The sequence below is a fragment of the Trachinotus anak genome, unplaced genomic scaffold (assembly GCF_046630095.1).
Source record: "Trachinotus anak isolate AG129_WGS33_773 ecotype Australia unplaced genomic scaffold, CSIRO_AGI_Tana_v1 ptg000013l, whole genome shotgun sequence".
NCBI classification, from domain to species: domain Eukaryota; kingdom Metazoa; phylum Chordata; class Actinopteri; order Carangiformes; family Carangidae; genus Trachinotus; species Trachinotus anak.
In genome coordinates this window covers 15,443,426-15,458,688 of record NW_027273864.1, presented here as the reverse complement: position 1 = coordinate 15,458,688, position 15,263 = coordinate 15,443,426, and the positions used below count along the sequence as shown (strand labels likewise).

The window sequence follows — 15,263 nt, the reverse complement described above, 5'->3', positions numbered from 1 at the left end:
GTCACAGTGGATAGAATGTGTTCAGAGAAGTGGACAAGGAGAGACAGAGAGAGGTTGAGGACAGGGGTTGGGAAGTGAAAGGGAGTCAAAGTATCAAAGAATCTTGAAATTTTGCACTTTCTGCTCAGGCGGTTCTGTCAGTGTCGTGACACCACGTGCAGTGTGCAGAAGCAGCAACTGACTAGGTTTTGCTTCAGGCACTTCTGTGGCAGCCTAAGGGGAAGCGGTCTGATCAGTCAAAAGAATGCCAACCTAAATCTGGTTGACTATAATGCTGGCTCTCACACCAGCACCCTCATGGCACAGCCTCTTGAATGCTAATGAGTCATTCCATCGAAAGTCAGAGAGGAAATTCATATTCATATTCATGCATCCACTCTGAGTTTAATTTATATTGCCTGTATTGTCATGTTGTGGCTGAAGTAAAAGCAATCTGTTGCACATTAAAGAACAGTATAATATGGGCCAATTCCATCTCAGTCCTCTGTTAAGTGACCTGAACAAATGTAATGTTGTTATCACTTAGGATCACTTCAAATTACACTAATGTTGTTGTTGGAGAAGACTGCCTACCATCTCTGATGCACCTTTAATGAACACGTCTTTTAAATTGGCCAGATGTCTACATATAGTTGCAGTTTTTGTTGCAGTATGGCTTTGCAACCTCAAGAAAAATGAAATGAATTAATTTTGGAATATAGTTGATCATAAATATAGCTGGATAGTACCTACTTTGTACATCACAAAAGTGTTGCCAAATGAATGAATAGTGAATGTGATGCTTTACATGCAGAGAAACTGTACACTGGCTTTACTAACGGACACACTGTGGTTGTAAATAAGGAAAAAAAATAGCACAACTACACTTTAAAAGGGTTTCGAGGGGGGGACAAAATAAAACTTTGCCAGTGAAGTAAACAAGGATAATGATAATATAAACCAAATACACCATTAGAGAAGAACAAACATGTGAAACAGGCTTTATTGATTAGAGTGCTTCCTCACTGATAAACAGGGCAATACAGTGAGACATTAAAGTGCATCTAGTGTGATGTGCCTCAGTGGATTTTAATAATGGGATCTTTGTTATTCTACAGGATCCGAGAGATGAAAATTAAATGAGCCAATTTCAGTGATTTCCAGACCACTAGATTTATTGGAATTAATGAGAGAACGTCTCACACAAAAATGAAATGCAGCAGCACAATCAAGAGTGACTGGGACTCGATTTTTTTTTTTTTACCACTCCCCACACAGTGGTATACCGAGGTTACACTGAACTAATTTACCAGTTCAACATTACAACAATTTCTGACTCATCTGTGAGATAGCAACACATGAGTGAGCATTTTCATATCAGTTCAAAGGTTGGTTTCCCCTGAGAGACTCAGGTCAGCTGTAGAAGCCCAGATTATGCCGACGGGCTAATAATCACATTTCTACATAAAATCGTCTCTCTTCTAACAGCCCTTCTCAACATGTGGTGAAACAGCTGGCAGTGGTGTGCTTGCTCTCTTTGGAAAAAAATCAGAGTATGATCTAAAGTGGCAAGTGACACATAAACACAATCTGATTCGTTATTTTTCATTCTATTTAAAAATACAAAACCAGCCCCCAATTGTGATGAAGTCGCAAAGGGTCTTTTCCATAATTCCTTAAAAATTACACATGAATACCTCTTGGATTTATTTGCATGAACTCTGAGTAGCCTAGATTCGCCTGGTCTCCACTTTCAAACCCATAAATATCATGTAACAAAGCATTCAAAACTATTCAGCTGTATTTCCAGAAGACATCAGGATGCTGCTGAACCATGAGTTCCCTCCATATATGAAAAAGATCAAATCATTCAGGTTTCCCCTGGTATGTTTTAACACAAAGGCAGTCAGAAAGGCTGAGAGGGCTCCTGTAGGGAAGATACAAGAGGTTCTGGTGGGATCTGAATCGAGGCCAGTGAGACTACATGTGGTGTGTTAAGTTGAGGGTCTTAACCATGGCAGTCTTTCTACACAAAGAAGACACAGAACAGCTGTAGGTGCCTTAACATATCAGCAGATATAAGTGCAAGTTCAGCTACATACAGTTATTAGGTTGGTCTTTTTCAAATAAACACTCCATCTAAACCTTTACATAAAACTCATTTAATACCAAATCATCTGGTCAAACCTTTAAAAAAGCTTTATATTTTCTTCGAGCAACCTTTGTCTGGCATCATTATATTGTACAACATCAAGACATTACATCTGGATTGGGTGCAGGTACAAAAGTTTAAAAAAAACACCCAAAAAACATTATTCATCCATTCTGCCGAAATTTGGCTATGCTCACAGTAGTGAATGAGTCATTTCTCTGCAGAGCTCTATGCCAGTTTAGTAATCCACTTACGTGTGGATTATGGGAGGTTGTAAAGCACAGTGCCAGACATGTCTCTGATACAATGGGCTTATTAGAAATCATTATATAGATGTTCATGTGGATTATATGAAAAAAAAAAAAAACAGTCCCTTGTACCTTCCAAAGGCTGTGACTGACACATTATGAGTGCAGAGGCCATCGGCAGGTATCAGAAAGGAATGGAGTCTATAGGCAAGACAGTGACTGCGTCCATCTTTTTGATCATTGTGATCTTTTTCATTTCATAGACTAATTATTTAGAGTGCAGTGATGCACCCTGCTTTAACCAGGGCGCCCTCTGCCAACAGGCTGCACCAGCATGAAGCTTCTCAGTCAAGAATCCCAACTGTAATGGGTTCAAAGGAGCACAGGAGTCCTAGAGCTTAAGATAGTAGCGGACAAGAAGAGCTTGAGGAATAAGCCACATGAAATAAGAAAAGCTGAGCCAAAGGAGGGTGAAATGTGCAGTGCATTAAAAAGGTTACAGGGCAAGTTTATATCCTGCAGACATTGTTGTTCAGCAGTTTGTGCTTGGAGGGTGTTATGTCTTCCTGCCTACAGCTGTAGGTTGTAAGACTGTGTGTGCATCATTGTCTCTGCTGTTGTACAGTAAATTCATGTAATTATGGATGTATGTACATGGGAACTCAAAAAAGAAAACAGCCTTTAGTTAGTTTAGTTATGTAGTTAATTTAGTAATTTTTAATACATTTCATTATTTCACTCACTGACAGTCAGTGTCTGGCAAACTACAACTAATATGAAATGTATGAAGATTAATAATTCCACCCTACAAAGGAAATATCTATTAATTCAGTAAGATAAGGTTTGATCAGTTACACCGTACTGATGTATGTATCTGAATTTATTTTCATAGTCAACAACTGGCTTTTTTTTTTTTGGCTTTTTTCTTTAGATTTAAACAGAAGAAATGACAGGAGTGTTACGGAAGGGGAATGTGAACACTGATAATCTCACTCCACCCTATAAAGACTGTTGCTTTACATGTAAAGCAGATCTGATTATTGTAAGACTAAACTGCAGGTGTATTAAATCATTTCTCAATTGCCTGGCTGAGGTTTTAGCTGCACTGTATGGCTTACAGTCTCACACCTTCAGTTACAGGGATCATCCTGCATCTGACAGCATCTTATTTAATTAAGAAAATTAAGAAGTGGCCCAGTGTGGCTTTGCACTGCAGGGTTTGGTGCTCAGCAGATTACTCTGAAAGTGGTTGCCGCCCAAGCAATAAGAGCATACAGAACCCAGTAGCAGTATTTGACACGGAGACACCAAGTAACAGGATTGTTCTTTTCAGCTGTCACATACTGTTTCTATACAGATGGCACCAGGGAACACCATGAGCTGGAATAATTCAGAATACCCACTTGAAATGTCAAAATAAAGTTGTATAACACAGCAGAGAAGCTATTTAATCATGGTAAAAACTTCACAAATTTGTGTATCTCAAAGAGATTACCAACATGGTGTTTTAGTTTGTAGAAAAATGTTGCCTTTACAAATGCTAGAAGTCTAGAATTTACTGATATGGTTGATGAAAAATTCAATAGAAATGGAGTTTCTTTCTTAAAAATAGGCTTTGATGCTTTGGAGATGTAGCATATCTCCAGCACATTTCATGCATTTATGTTGATTTGTGTCCGCTTAACATACTGTTGAGTGGATGATAGGCATTAAAGAGAAAGACATAAAGAAAGAAGGAAGGAATGTGAGAAGAGACACAGCTGGGGCAATAGTCAAATAACAGAGCAGGGGGTATACAGGAACACAGAAATAAGAGGGTGAGAGAGTGTCCTGGTCCAGCAAATATCAAGCCTACTTTGTGGAGATGTCATGATTTTTTTCTACATGAAAAGCCCATCTGCTCTTCCCAGAAGACTGTCTCAGTGTGCTTCTACAGCAATAACACTGTATTCCCAAAGCAGCAGTCCTTAGCTCCACTCAGTATCACACATATACAGCCCACTGCAGTGCTCGGAAACACACATGCAAGCACATACACGAGGAGCAGACACGCATGCACATACGGCACATGCATAGAGTACAGTAATTCTGCACTGGATCATTATTAGTTTATTTCTTAAGATTTAGTTGCCTGGCAACAGCTTTAACAAGGTGGAAATGTGAGCTGTTAGATACCTAGAGCAAGGATGTTTTTTGATCAGGTCTGGCCCGCTCGTTCTGCTGAATGATATGATGCTCCTTTGTGTTGCAGTAGTTTTTTTAGTCATCCACCCATTCAGACTGCACCACGTTAAGATACAGCTGAGCTTCCATTCATTTCCAGTGTCAGTCACTCAGCTTTGACATGTACTTTTCTGCATTCATTAATTTCCCTCCTCTGTGACTCAGTGCATTAAGCGCATTATCATCTCTTTATCATTTTTTCAAACATCACAGACCTGCTCAGCGTAGCCAGAAAGTTAAGCCAATGAAAAAAACCCCCATACTGTATATTGCAAATCAAACTGGGGTTCAGCTGACTTCTGCCATCTGCTGCCATCTTGTCATTCATATCTGATATCAGGAAACATTCATTGAGTTGGTGCGGTGGACATGATATGTATTGCAACTGCACAAATACTGGGTTCTGCCAAGCCACTGAATAATCCAATCACATGTGAATTATTTACGATTTCAGGAGCACGTTCTTTACTTTTACCCATGAATTATGCATTTTCACTGCATGGTTTTACCGATATGTTTCATCATTATTGTTCTCTCTGGCATGAATTCTGTCATGTGTGTATCCATGTTTAAGTCCCTTGTATGACTCATGTATGCTCCAGAGACTGGCACTGTCTACCTGCAGATGAAGACAGTTCTATAAATAGGGGTGTTTGTGGATGAAAAGAAAAAATGAGATTCTTGAGCTTGCCGAAAGCTCATAAATTTACCTTATTATTCTGCTCACACAGTTTAGTCTGCAAATATCAGGATCTATATCTTCCAGCATGTATCTTTGTGAGTTTTCTCCTGTCTCATTAATCAGTAAAGAAATGACCACATCTCAGACATTGTGCTAAATTATTCTAATTAATTCACACAGGTGCCATTAGACAATAAGAGCTTTCATCTCAATACCCTGAAACAAGCCAGGTTTCTCCTTCCAGACCGTGATTTTTCTGCACCTCTCTGAAAGATCAGAGTAGGTCATCTTTTATTGTTTGCTGATTGGCTCCAAAAATTTCTTCTGTGTTTCATAATTCTTTAGTGAACGTTTTTAGTAGTATTTGACATTCCAGAGGTGTTCTTCTTGCAATGCACCCTAGTGATTATGATGTTTTGCCTGGGGGATGCTCTCTTACCAGTGACTCATATTTAGCAGCACAGACTGCTGTCGGGGCAACAAAAGTGGAGTCCCTTCCATGTATTAATCAGAAGCCAGCCCGAGGCTAGATGTTCCTGGACTGTAATTGTAGAATATAATACATCTGTGATTAGCCCTCGCCATCAGGACACTACAGAGTAATAAGGCTAATGTTCCCTCTATAAAACAGCTATATCCAACTAAGATCCAGGATGCCGGATGAAGGCTGACAGCATTTTGGAGATCCTATATGATTAAAGCATTTGCACTTTCAGTGTGTAACAATACTACTGAATACTTTGTAGGCAAACATGAATCTTGTCGGTGCTCCGGCTCCACATGCATGAATAAAGATGCTGAATGTACTCAACATGTCATCACAAGGTCATTACTCACCTTGCACTGATAACCTGATGTTTAGATAGACCTCAGGGATGATGTTCAAGGCTAAACACTTGAATCACATAAATATTTCTGCAAGTAGATTCATTCAAACTGTCCAGATGGCATCACAAGCTTCCTAGTGCCTGTTTAAGATACAGGCGTGGATTGTCAAATGGTTTGACGCCATATGATGCCATGTGACTCACTCCATCTCTTTCCCTCCATGATCATATCTGCCTGTCACTGTCTCAGTGTTTCTGTGAAACATGATCTCTCATTTGATCCCTCGTCATCCTCAGTGAGCATGCACACCTCTGCCAAGACACCAGACAGCCCGGCTGCACTCGCAGATGGGGAAGACAGGACCTAGCCTGCTAGAGCGTCATAGAACTTCGCCTCCACACTTTACTCAATCTGTGCCCATGTAACGCCAGCATGGCTAGGCCTGCAGCCAGATCCGCCCCCATATCTGTGATTGTCACACCACAACACCAGCAGCACAGCAACACGCTCCTTCATTGTGACAGATTTAGACAGCACTCAGCGTTCTCACAACCTGTCAGTTTGCCATGTTCCACCATGTCGCCATGGTGATCGGGGTCTTTAAACTAATATTGTCAGTTGTCCGGTAAGCGCCTTGCCTTTGGGGTGAAATACACACATCTGACTTAACTGTCTGCCTTTCACACAGCCGGGCTGGTTCACTCAAAGGTCTGGGTGACTATAGATTATGCACAAACCAGGCAGCTACAAAGGACAGAGACGTGTGGAGATGGTATCTGCAGAGCAACAGCCAGCAGCAGCACAGAAATTCCACATATTCACATGCCCCAAATGCATATCTTTGTGTAATAATATTGTCCCAGAATCTAACAGGACAGTAGCACGAGTAAACAAGTGGACCCCTTTTTCTCAAAGGGCACATCTCACACCAAAAATCTTCAAAACATCAGACTAATCCAATAAGGTGCAAAGAAACGCCAGAGTTATGTGTTGTAGAGGACACAATTATGTGATCACATTAAGAAGTAAGAAACGAAGGTATGATTTACAGTTTCAGAGGCGGCGTGTATAGTTGTCTGCCATGAATAGATGCTCACCAAGAGCTTGCACGCCTCATAACTGAACTGCATTACAATACAGAGGGTAATTCATGGTGAGAAAGGGAACTGTGTCCCATGGCGCGCTCCTGCTGACGAGGAAGATTCAGTGAGAAGCTAGGGCAGACCTCAGACCTCAGGCTTGTAATAGTATGTCCATAAATTACCACAAGACAAGGGCACTCTCTAAGGAGCCACAGATGCAGGGTTTCACTAAAATTACAGCTCGTTTATCAAATCCTTTATTTCCAAACTGTCCTTTTCACCAGGAATCCCTTTTTATAGGTGCTCTGATTTCTCCTCTTACATCATTTCCCGGGGGCTCTCTACCTGTATAATGTATCACTGTACTGTACTGTATTGTATGTTTGGCATTGTGTTTGGTCAGCAGGAAGACCAAAACATTTATTTTGGAGCTATAAAAAAAAAAAAAAAAGAAAAGAGAGAGAGAGAGAGAGAGAAAAAAAAATAAAACAAATAAATGAAAAGATGTTTGCATAGTTCCAGTACAACTGGGGAACATTAAACCTAGCAGACTTTTAGTAGTAGCATTTACTGCTTTGATTAAAAAAGAGTAGATATATTGTTTTATGTTCAACACACTGTTTCAAAGTTGTCAACAAAATATGGACACGTTTTTCACAGGCCCACTTGAGAAAACATCTGTATGATAGCAGACAGTGAAGCAGCTATTTACTGTGGTCAGCTTATTGTCGGCATATCAGTGCTGACTGATATGCCAAGGGATGCCACCACCAGGCTATTGTCCTGATGTATCCATTGGGAAGAGCAGGCTGTTGTTGGCAGGGTTCCTACAGTATCTATGGTTTATCAATTATCTGAAGCCAATTTCTGGATGGGCAGAAGTGCATCCCTCTCTTCAGATAAGCAGATATCTGGAACATGAGGCCGCGTGTATCAAGTGAGGTGAACCGTACGCTTCAGCCGAGACAGCAGACACGGTCCTCTGGCTGACTGAGCCAGGATGATGACTTTAAGTTAATGCTTTAAGGCGTGTATATCTGTGGATATTTACAAATCTCAGTTCCATGTGACACACTATCTCTTCTCACAATGACTTGAAATTACACTGATGTGGCAGCCATATTACAGAGGACGATTTGGAGAGCCAATTAACAGAGCTCTCATCACATCAGCTTGACTGAGCCGAAAGGAGCACTGCTGCTGAGAGTAATCATGCCGTCACTAGTCATCCTGTCAGCCCGTCCTGAGCGCAACATCTGTAGCATGTCTGCCTCTGACAGGAGCGATGCTGAAGTGTGAATTACCGGGAAAGAGAAAGAGATCTTCTAAATTAGATCAGTCAAGCATATGGGCATACAGGTAAACAGATCCCTCTTGCGGAACCAATACTCATTAAGTCCCTGTGTTAACATCTCGCAAAGGGTAATTGCACATGGTACTTAAGTCTAAATGGACAGTTATATGACCATCCATCACACTCACTCTCCTGCTTGTACTCCCTCCTATTTCTGTCTCTCTCTTAGGCCAGCACAAGCTGCTGATAGTTAAATACACCCTTTGTAATCGCACTGTCTGACATTAATGTAGCTTTTGAAATCATTTCAGTTACAAGTTACAAAGATGATGATCAACAGCAAGCTGAAAATAAAAAAAATATTGTTTTAGGGCTCAGTGTGTTTTCACTAGTTCCTACCTGAATGGAGACATCACTGTAGGAGCCTCCTATGACTCCAGAGATAGCCAGAGGGACGTCGTCGTGGATGGCATAGGAGCCATCGGGGCACGTGTACTCACTGTCATCCACTTTAGTGAGGGAGGCCCTGACAAACTCCAGAGACTGCTCTAGAGCATAGGTGTCCTTAGAGCAAGTGTCCAATATATGAGCTCCCAGTCTGATCCCAGGCAGGATGTGCTCATCTTTGTTGATTTCATCTAGTGCCAGCAGCATGGCCTCCAGTCTCTGGATCCCTCTCTGAGCATTGATCTTCCCACAGTCCTCTGCACCCTCACCCTTCTGGTGCACAGGGAACAGGCCACCAATCATCAAATCTCCATCCAGTGTGATCTCCCTCTTGGAGTCAGTGTTATAACCTACCACAGGCAAACCCTGGGGAGCCTGGGCAAAGAGAGACACACATAAGCACAGCAGGCTGAGGTGGGACAGCCAGAGTGGTCGGGGCACAGGGCGCACCCCCGACACAGGGGATTTCCCCAATGACATATCCCTGGGCAAAACAAGGTCACTGTCCTGCCTGTGGGTTCTGGTCAGCGTCTGGTCAGCTTTTGAAGACGGCTGCACTGAAGAGAAGAACAGTAAGGCGCAGGAGCACCAGATCTCAAAGCACCAGTGTTTTTATTCTGACAGAGGCCATTTACAGGATCATTGCCATTCTCGCCGTCCTTCTCTTCTTCAGAGTTTTTGTAGATTACAGCCTGCAGATCAAACAGAAAGAAATTCAGTCACAGCCTTTGAGCTGGAGCACAATGAACCCTTTGTCTCACACACATCGTGTCTGCCAGGGACTGACTCGTCCAATGGAAATACTTGACATCATCTGCACAAGTGAGTGAATATTTGTATGCTTTGATGCATATTGATGATGGTTGTGATAAGCAGGGCAGAATAAAAAAAAAGACTGTTCTTTTGTTACAGTAGAAGCCACCACACGTGCTATTAGTCAGCGAGAGTAAACTAATCAACAGGATGAATCTAACTTGACGAGACATTTCTTTTGTTTTACACAATTAATGAGGACGCTTGCCATTTGACATGCTCTTGTTATGCAGACAAAATATTAGAAGACGTATATACTATATATTCTGGAAATAATCTGCTTATAAAGTGTTGGCCAAATCTTGAAGACAGAATTTACTATTAGAGTGGAGTTCACTGAGGACAACACAAACCTCATCTTTCTCATATTTTCAAGCAGCGTGCAGTCAATCTCTCATTGTGAGAGGCTTCAGTCAGAGTGTGTAATGTTTTCTCCTCTCCTCCTGTTTCATTGTCTGACCTCATGCTAATTTCCTTCTAAGGCAGATGATTTTACAAGTCTTTCATAATCACATGTGCACATGCTCCCGTACACCGAAAGTCTATGGAGACAACTAATAATGTCCGCAAGGAACATCTTGACAAATCATATTAACTACACACACACAATTTATGCACATCAAAAGCAAAATTCAGGCAAATAAAAGGAGTCAAGATTTGAAATCTATTTGAAGCATACACATTCATTTTGTTGAACGGACTAAAGTAGTGCGATTTCATCTAGAGCTTCATAAACCTGTTCATTTGTTCTGCAGTGTGACATGTGGCAAAAATACATTGTATTTCCAATACAAAGCAGGATGCAACCCCAAATTAATCTCAGTGGTTTTCTTTCCCAGAAAAAAAAACATTTAGTGAGACTAATGTGACTCATACAACAAAGACTGCATTTGGATTTTCAGTGTTGTTGGAAAAACATCATTTTGGAGTTAGCTCTGTCCTTGAGATATAAATATACTGTATGTGTTCATTTAAACTAACATTAATACACAATTGATCTGCCAGGTTGAGATTAGGGTCAGCTGTAAAATGGATTCCACGGAGCAAGAAGAAAGAAAAAAAATAAGCACAACTTCTGTGCTGCCAAGTTACTACAAAATACAACCAACAACAGACTGCACTTTATTGTATTGTATTGTGTTTTATTTTATTTTGTATGTCTGTTTCGAACCCTCATGGGTTTACATTACATCAAAAGTACAGTTGCAGTCATCAAACATTTCTTTTCATTACAAAGTTACAGGATATTTTACAGCTTGGTCTCAAACTAAATATTTTGCTTTCTCTCCCAAGCTTGGCAAATACATCTGCTACAAAAAAAGTTCCCTTCCTGAAGCACAGATTTTTCATCATCATTCAGTCAGAAGAAATGAACATAAATAGAGGACATTTCACTAATACATCCCTCATGTCCTTGTAGGCATGACAGCAAAACAAAAAATGAACCTCATTTTCAGTTTCACCTCCCTCACATGACAAACAAAGTCTGTCCTCCACTGGAGTGGCATTAAACCTGCAGGTCTCTGAGGCTAATGGTGGTGTTTGTGTATGTAACTGGAGACCTTTGTCTTTTGTTTAAATTATCCTGCACATAAGGTTTTACACTGTGGCTATTCTTTATGAGGCAGTAACTTTATTTTATATATTTTTGTTTATACCATATATCACCTGACATTCTTTCTCTGAGCATTTGATCCTGATCTCCAGAATAATAAAAATAATACTATGAAAATTAAATGATGAATCATTCAAATAAAAAAAATATTTCAACTTATCAACCCTGGGATGGCAGTGCCAAATGTCCCAATTAAATATCTCTTCAATGAGTCTCTGGTCAGACATCATCACAAGTCTATTCCAAAGCCAAAGCATTTGACATTTATGTTTGATGTTTGGAGGTTCCCATCACATATCTCCACTAATGGAAGGAACTGCTGCACAGTGTCATCACTGTGGTATTTTATCGGGGATTTCAGGAAGTAACTGCCCCCATTCAAGAAATAGCCTTGTCTCTTTTACACTTTGTTTTATTACATTTCGTTTTGTTAAAGTGTCAAAAGGTCAAGGTCACAGTGACCTCACAAAACATGGTTTTGGCCTCTTGAACAAAATATCTCAGGAACTCCTCAGGGAATCCCCTCAAATTTGGCACACATTTTGGCACAAATTTGAAGCAGTATTCTGATTGGTTAGTTGGTTTGTAGCTATGTCCTGAATGGTTGGTTTGTAGCCTTATTCTATATGGTTTGTAGCCCTTTTGTGATTAATTGGTTGGTTTGAAGCTATATTTTGATTGGACTAAAGGATGAACTGATTAGATTTTGATCATCAAATGTCAAAAGACAAGGTCATGGTGACCTCAAAAAATACTGTTTCAGCCTTGTGAACACAATATCCTCAAGTAATTTTAGTTTAGTTTGTTAAATTAGTGAGCTTTAAAGGTCCTGGTTAGCAGAGTCTTTACATTTAGATAGAGCCAGGTTGGCTTTTTCCCCCTTTTTACAGGCTGCTAAGTTAAGTTAACCATCTGCTCGCTGTCACTTTATTCACATTTTGCACATATGATTGTATTATAGATTTAATTTTACATGGATAGAACTGCCATTTTTGTCCATCCATCAAAGACTGGGACAATGGTTCACCCTTCAGCATGGCAATGACCCAAAGCACACAGCAGAGACAATGCTGGAGTGGCTTCAGGAGAAAGTCTCTGACTGTCCTTGAGTGACCAAAGCCCAGATTTAAACCACACAGAACATCTGTGGGGAGACCTGTAGATGACAGATCACAGACACTTCTCATCCAATCCCACCCAGAGCTTGAGAGGGTCTTCCAGGAAGACTGGGATAAACTGCCCAAATCCAGGTGTGCAGAGCTTGTAGAGACTCCCCCAAGAAGACTCAAAACTGTAATTGCTGCCAGAGGGGCTATTACAAAGTACTGAATTAAGGGTCTGAATACTTATGTAAATGACAGATTGCACTTTTTGATTTTAATAAATTTGATTATATATATATATATATATATATATATATATATATATATATATATATATATATATATATATATTATAGAGTGAAAGCTGATCCAGTTCATGGCAACAGAAGAGACACAAGATTATTGTTGAGTCCTGGTGTCAGTCCCCACAAATCCCAGAGGCTTAATTAAGCAGAATGTTGAGTGTGGAAGAAGTTTATTGGAGTAAATTATTGAGCCAGAATGATCTGTCTAATATCCATTGTCTCAACAAGTCAAGTGGGCTGACAAGCAGCAATTAACTGTATTGATGAGTGATGATGAAAACTGAGCAGGGGGATATTGATACTCATATTTCTTTATTTCCATTTCAAAATACTGACTTACCTATTAAAATAACATAAAGCTCTCAACAGGAGTCAGACTGCAGACCCCATTCTTTGGGATTTTTTTCTCTGTCTTCCTCTGTCTCTATCCCCTCTCTCTCTCTCTCTCTCACTCCCTCTTGTTTCCATGGAAACTTGCCAGTAGATGGAGAGGGTGAAGAGGAAGTGGAAGACAGACCAGGACAAGTGGGCCAGTCTGACCATGCATGGTGCTAGGTCCTATGGGAGAACTGGGAAGCCTGCACTGTGAACTGACCAAAATGATCAGACTTCAGTCAGATCTTTTCATGTTCCGCCTTTTAAACGACAACACAACCCAAATATGACAATAACTGAATGATAGAAGCCTCTGTTTTTGACCACTAATATGTTTAGATATCACTTTAATATCTTATTTTTGATCCATCAGTATTCTTAGTGGCCCTGCAGTTGTGAGATAAAGCATTAAAGCCTTAGAGATGCTTCTAATGCAAACACTGCAGTCTTTTAATAAGAAATAAGATGTGACATGTTGCATTACATTTGATGAACTGTCAATAAAACTTAAAAGATCCATTTTCTTCTGTATAAAATAAGTGTGTGGATGTCAGACTTTCCGTTTGCTCCCTCAGCTGATTGTCAACAAGTTAAAATCCACTGCAACAGCCTGGCATATGGGCCAAGTCACTTCTACTTCCCTAGTATACAAAGGCGACCCCAGGCAAGCAAAAGAATACAATTGTGTACAACAAGAACATCTTAATGTTTGGGGAGTGGATTCTGGCTGTAATGATGCTCCACAGCATGTGAAACTTTGCCATCATAAATACCCAAATGGCGAAGTAAACTACAAGTCTGAGCTGTGAACTGACTAAATGTGTTTATTTTAAAGAGAATTCTGAAGTGAAAAAGAAATGTCGGCAATAACACTGGTGAAGCTCTTAAGCACACAGCCTCAAGAGAGAGTGGTGACAAAAGGATTTCTGGCTGACGCATTGTCAGTCTCCCTCCCTATCGTGCATTCCCATAGGGGGCCTCCATCTCACCATTGGACTCACTATCTCTCCCTGTCTTTGTTCTCTACACTTTAGTATCCAACCTATTATGGCAGCATTGACATTCCTTGTGGAAAATGTACTTTTAAACAAGCTGTCATTGCAAAGCCACGACCAGTAAAGGCTGGTAATCTCCACATCTCCTCTACATGCTGTAATTTCATCAAGAGTGCTTCTTAATGTTTTATGCAAAAACAATACATATGTACAAATTTATCCTTAAGACACTTCATTTTAAAATTACACTTAAAGTAATAGCTTGACATTTTGGCAAATACACTTGTTTGCATAAGAAATACTAGAGATTTATACCACTCTCATTCTCTATGGTAAAGCTACCAGTAACCCGTTAGCTTAGAGCGCCCAAGATTTTTAGACAATATCTTTCAGGACTTTTGGTGCTTTGTAAGAAGTGTGGTTTATTTGATAGACTATTTCTTGGCAAGATGTGGTCACTTTCTGGAGTCCTGCCCCCAGCCAAGAAACAACCCAGCACATAACCTCCCAATAGAACAACATGTTATTTCTGCACTTCAGTTTTTTTGTGGATTAAACAAGTGAAATATGAAAAGTAATGAGTTTTAGAGGTGCTGGAAGGTGGATTTTGTTACTTTTGGACAGCCAGAGCCCCTGTTTCCAGTCTTTACACTACACTAATATAAAATAAGCTAACCAGCTGCTGAGCTTCATATTTAACAAGAAGAAATAAGGTTGATGTTATTCCATTCATCTCACTTTTGACAAGACAAATAAGAGTATTTCCCAATATGTCAAACAATTCTTTGAATACATTTTTCATCTAGCCAGAACAATGGTGAAAATATTTTATGCCGTGGGTTTTCTCAAAACCATGAAAGTTCTTGACACAAAACTGGATAGATGTTGAGCGTTGCTCTGTTCGTAACACACTAAATGAGTGCGATACAAATCCAGAGTACTGTGTGTGAGTATAAATGACAGATGCTAAGAGCAATATTTACACTTTAAATGTAATATCCCACCCAGGATTTTGTCTATTCACATTAACTTCAAAGAAACACCATGCCTCTCATTTTTCCTCTCCCCTCCTATACAGCCATCCCTGTTTCCCTCTCCACCAGATGGCCTTTTTAATTCAAG

General features: G+C 40.1%; 1 protein-coding gene across 1 annotated transcript in view; it reads right to left on the bottom strand.

The window, feature by feature from the left end:
* grm2a (glutamate receptor, metabotropic 2a) overlaps positions 1–15,263 on the bottom strand; it is a 33,609-nt gene that overhangs the window by 10,487 nt on the left and 7,859 nt on the right. The window contains exon 2 of the mRNA XM_071495064.1: positions 8,888–9,627. Coding sequence (XP_071351165.1) covers positions 8,888–9,415 — 528 coding nt within the window. The 5' untranslated portion in view covers positions 9,416–9,627. The remainder of the gene's footprint in view (positions 1–8,887; positions 9,628–15,263) is intronic.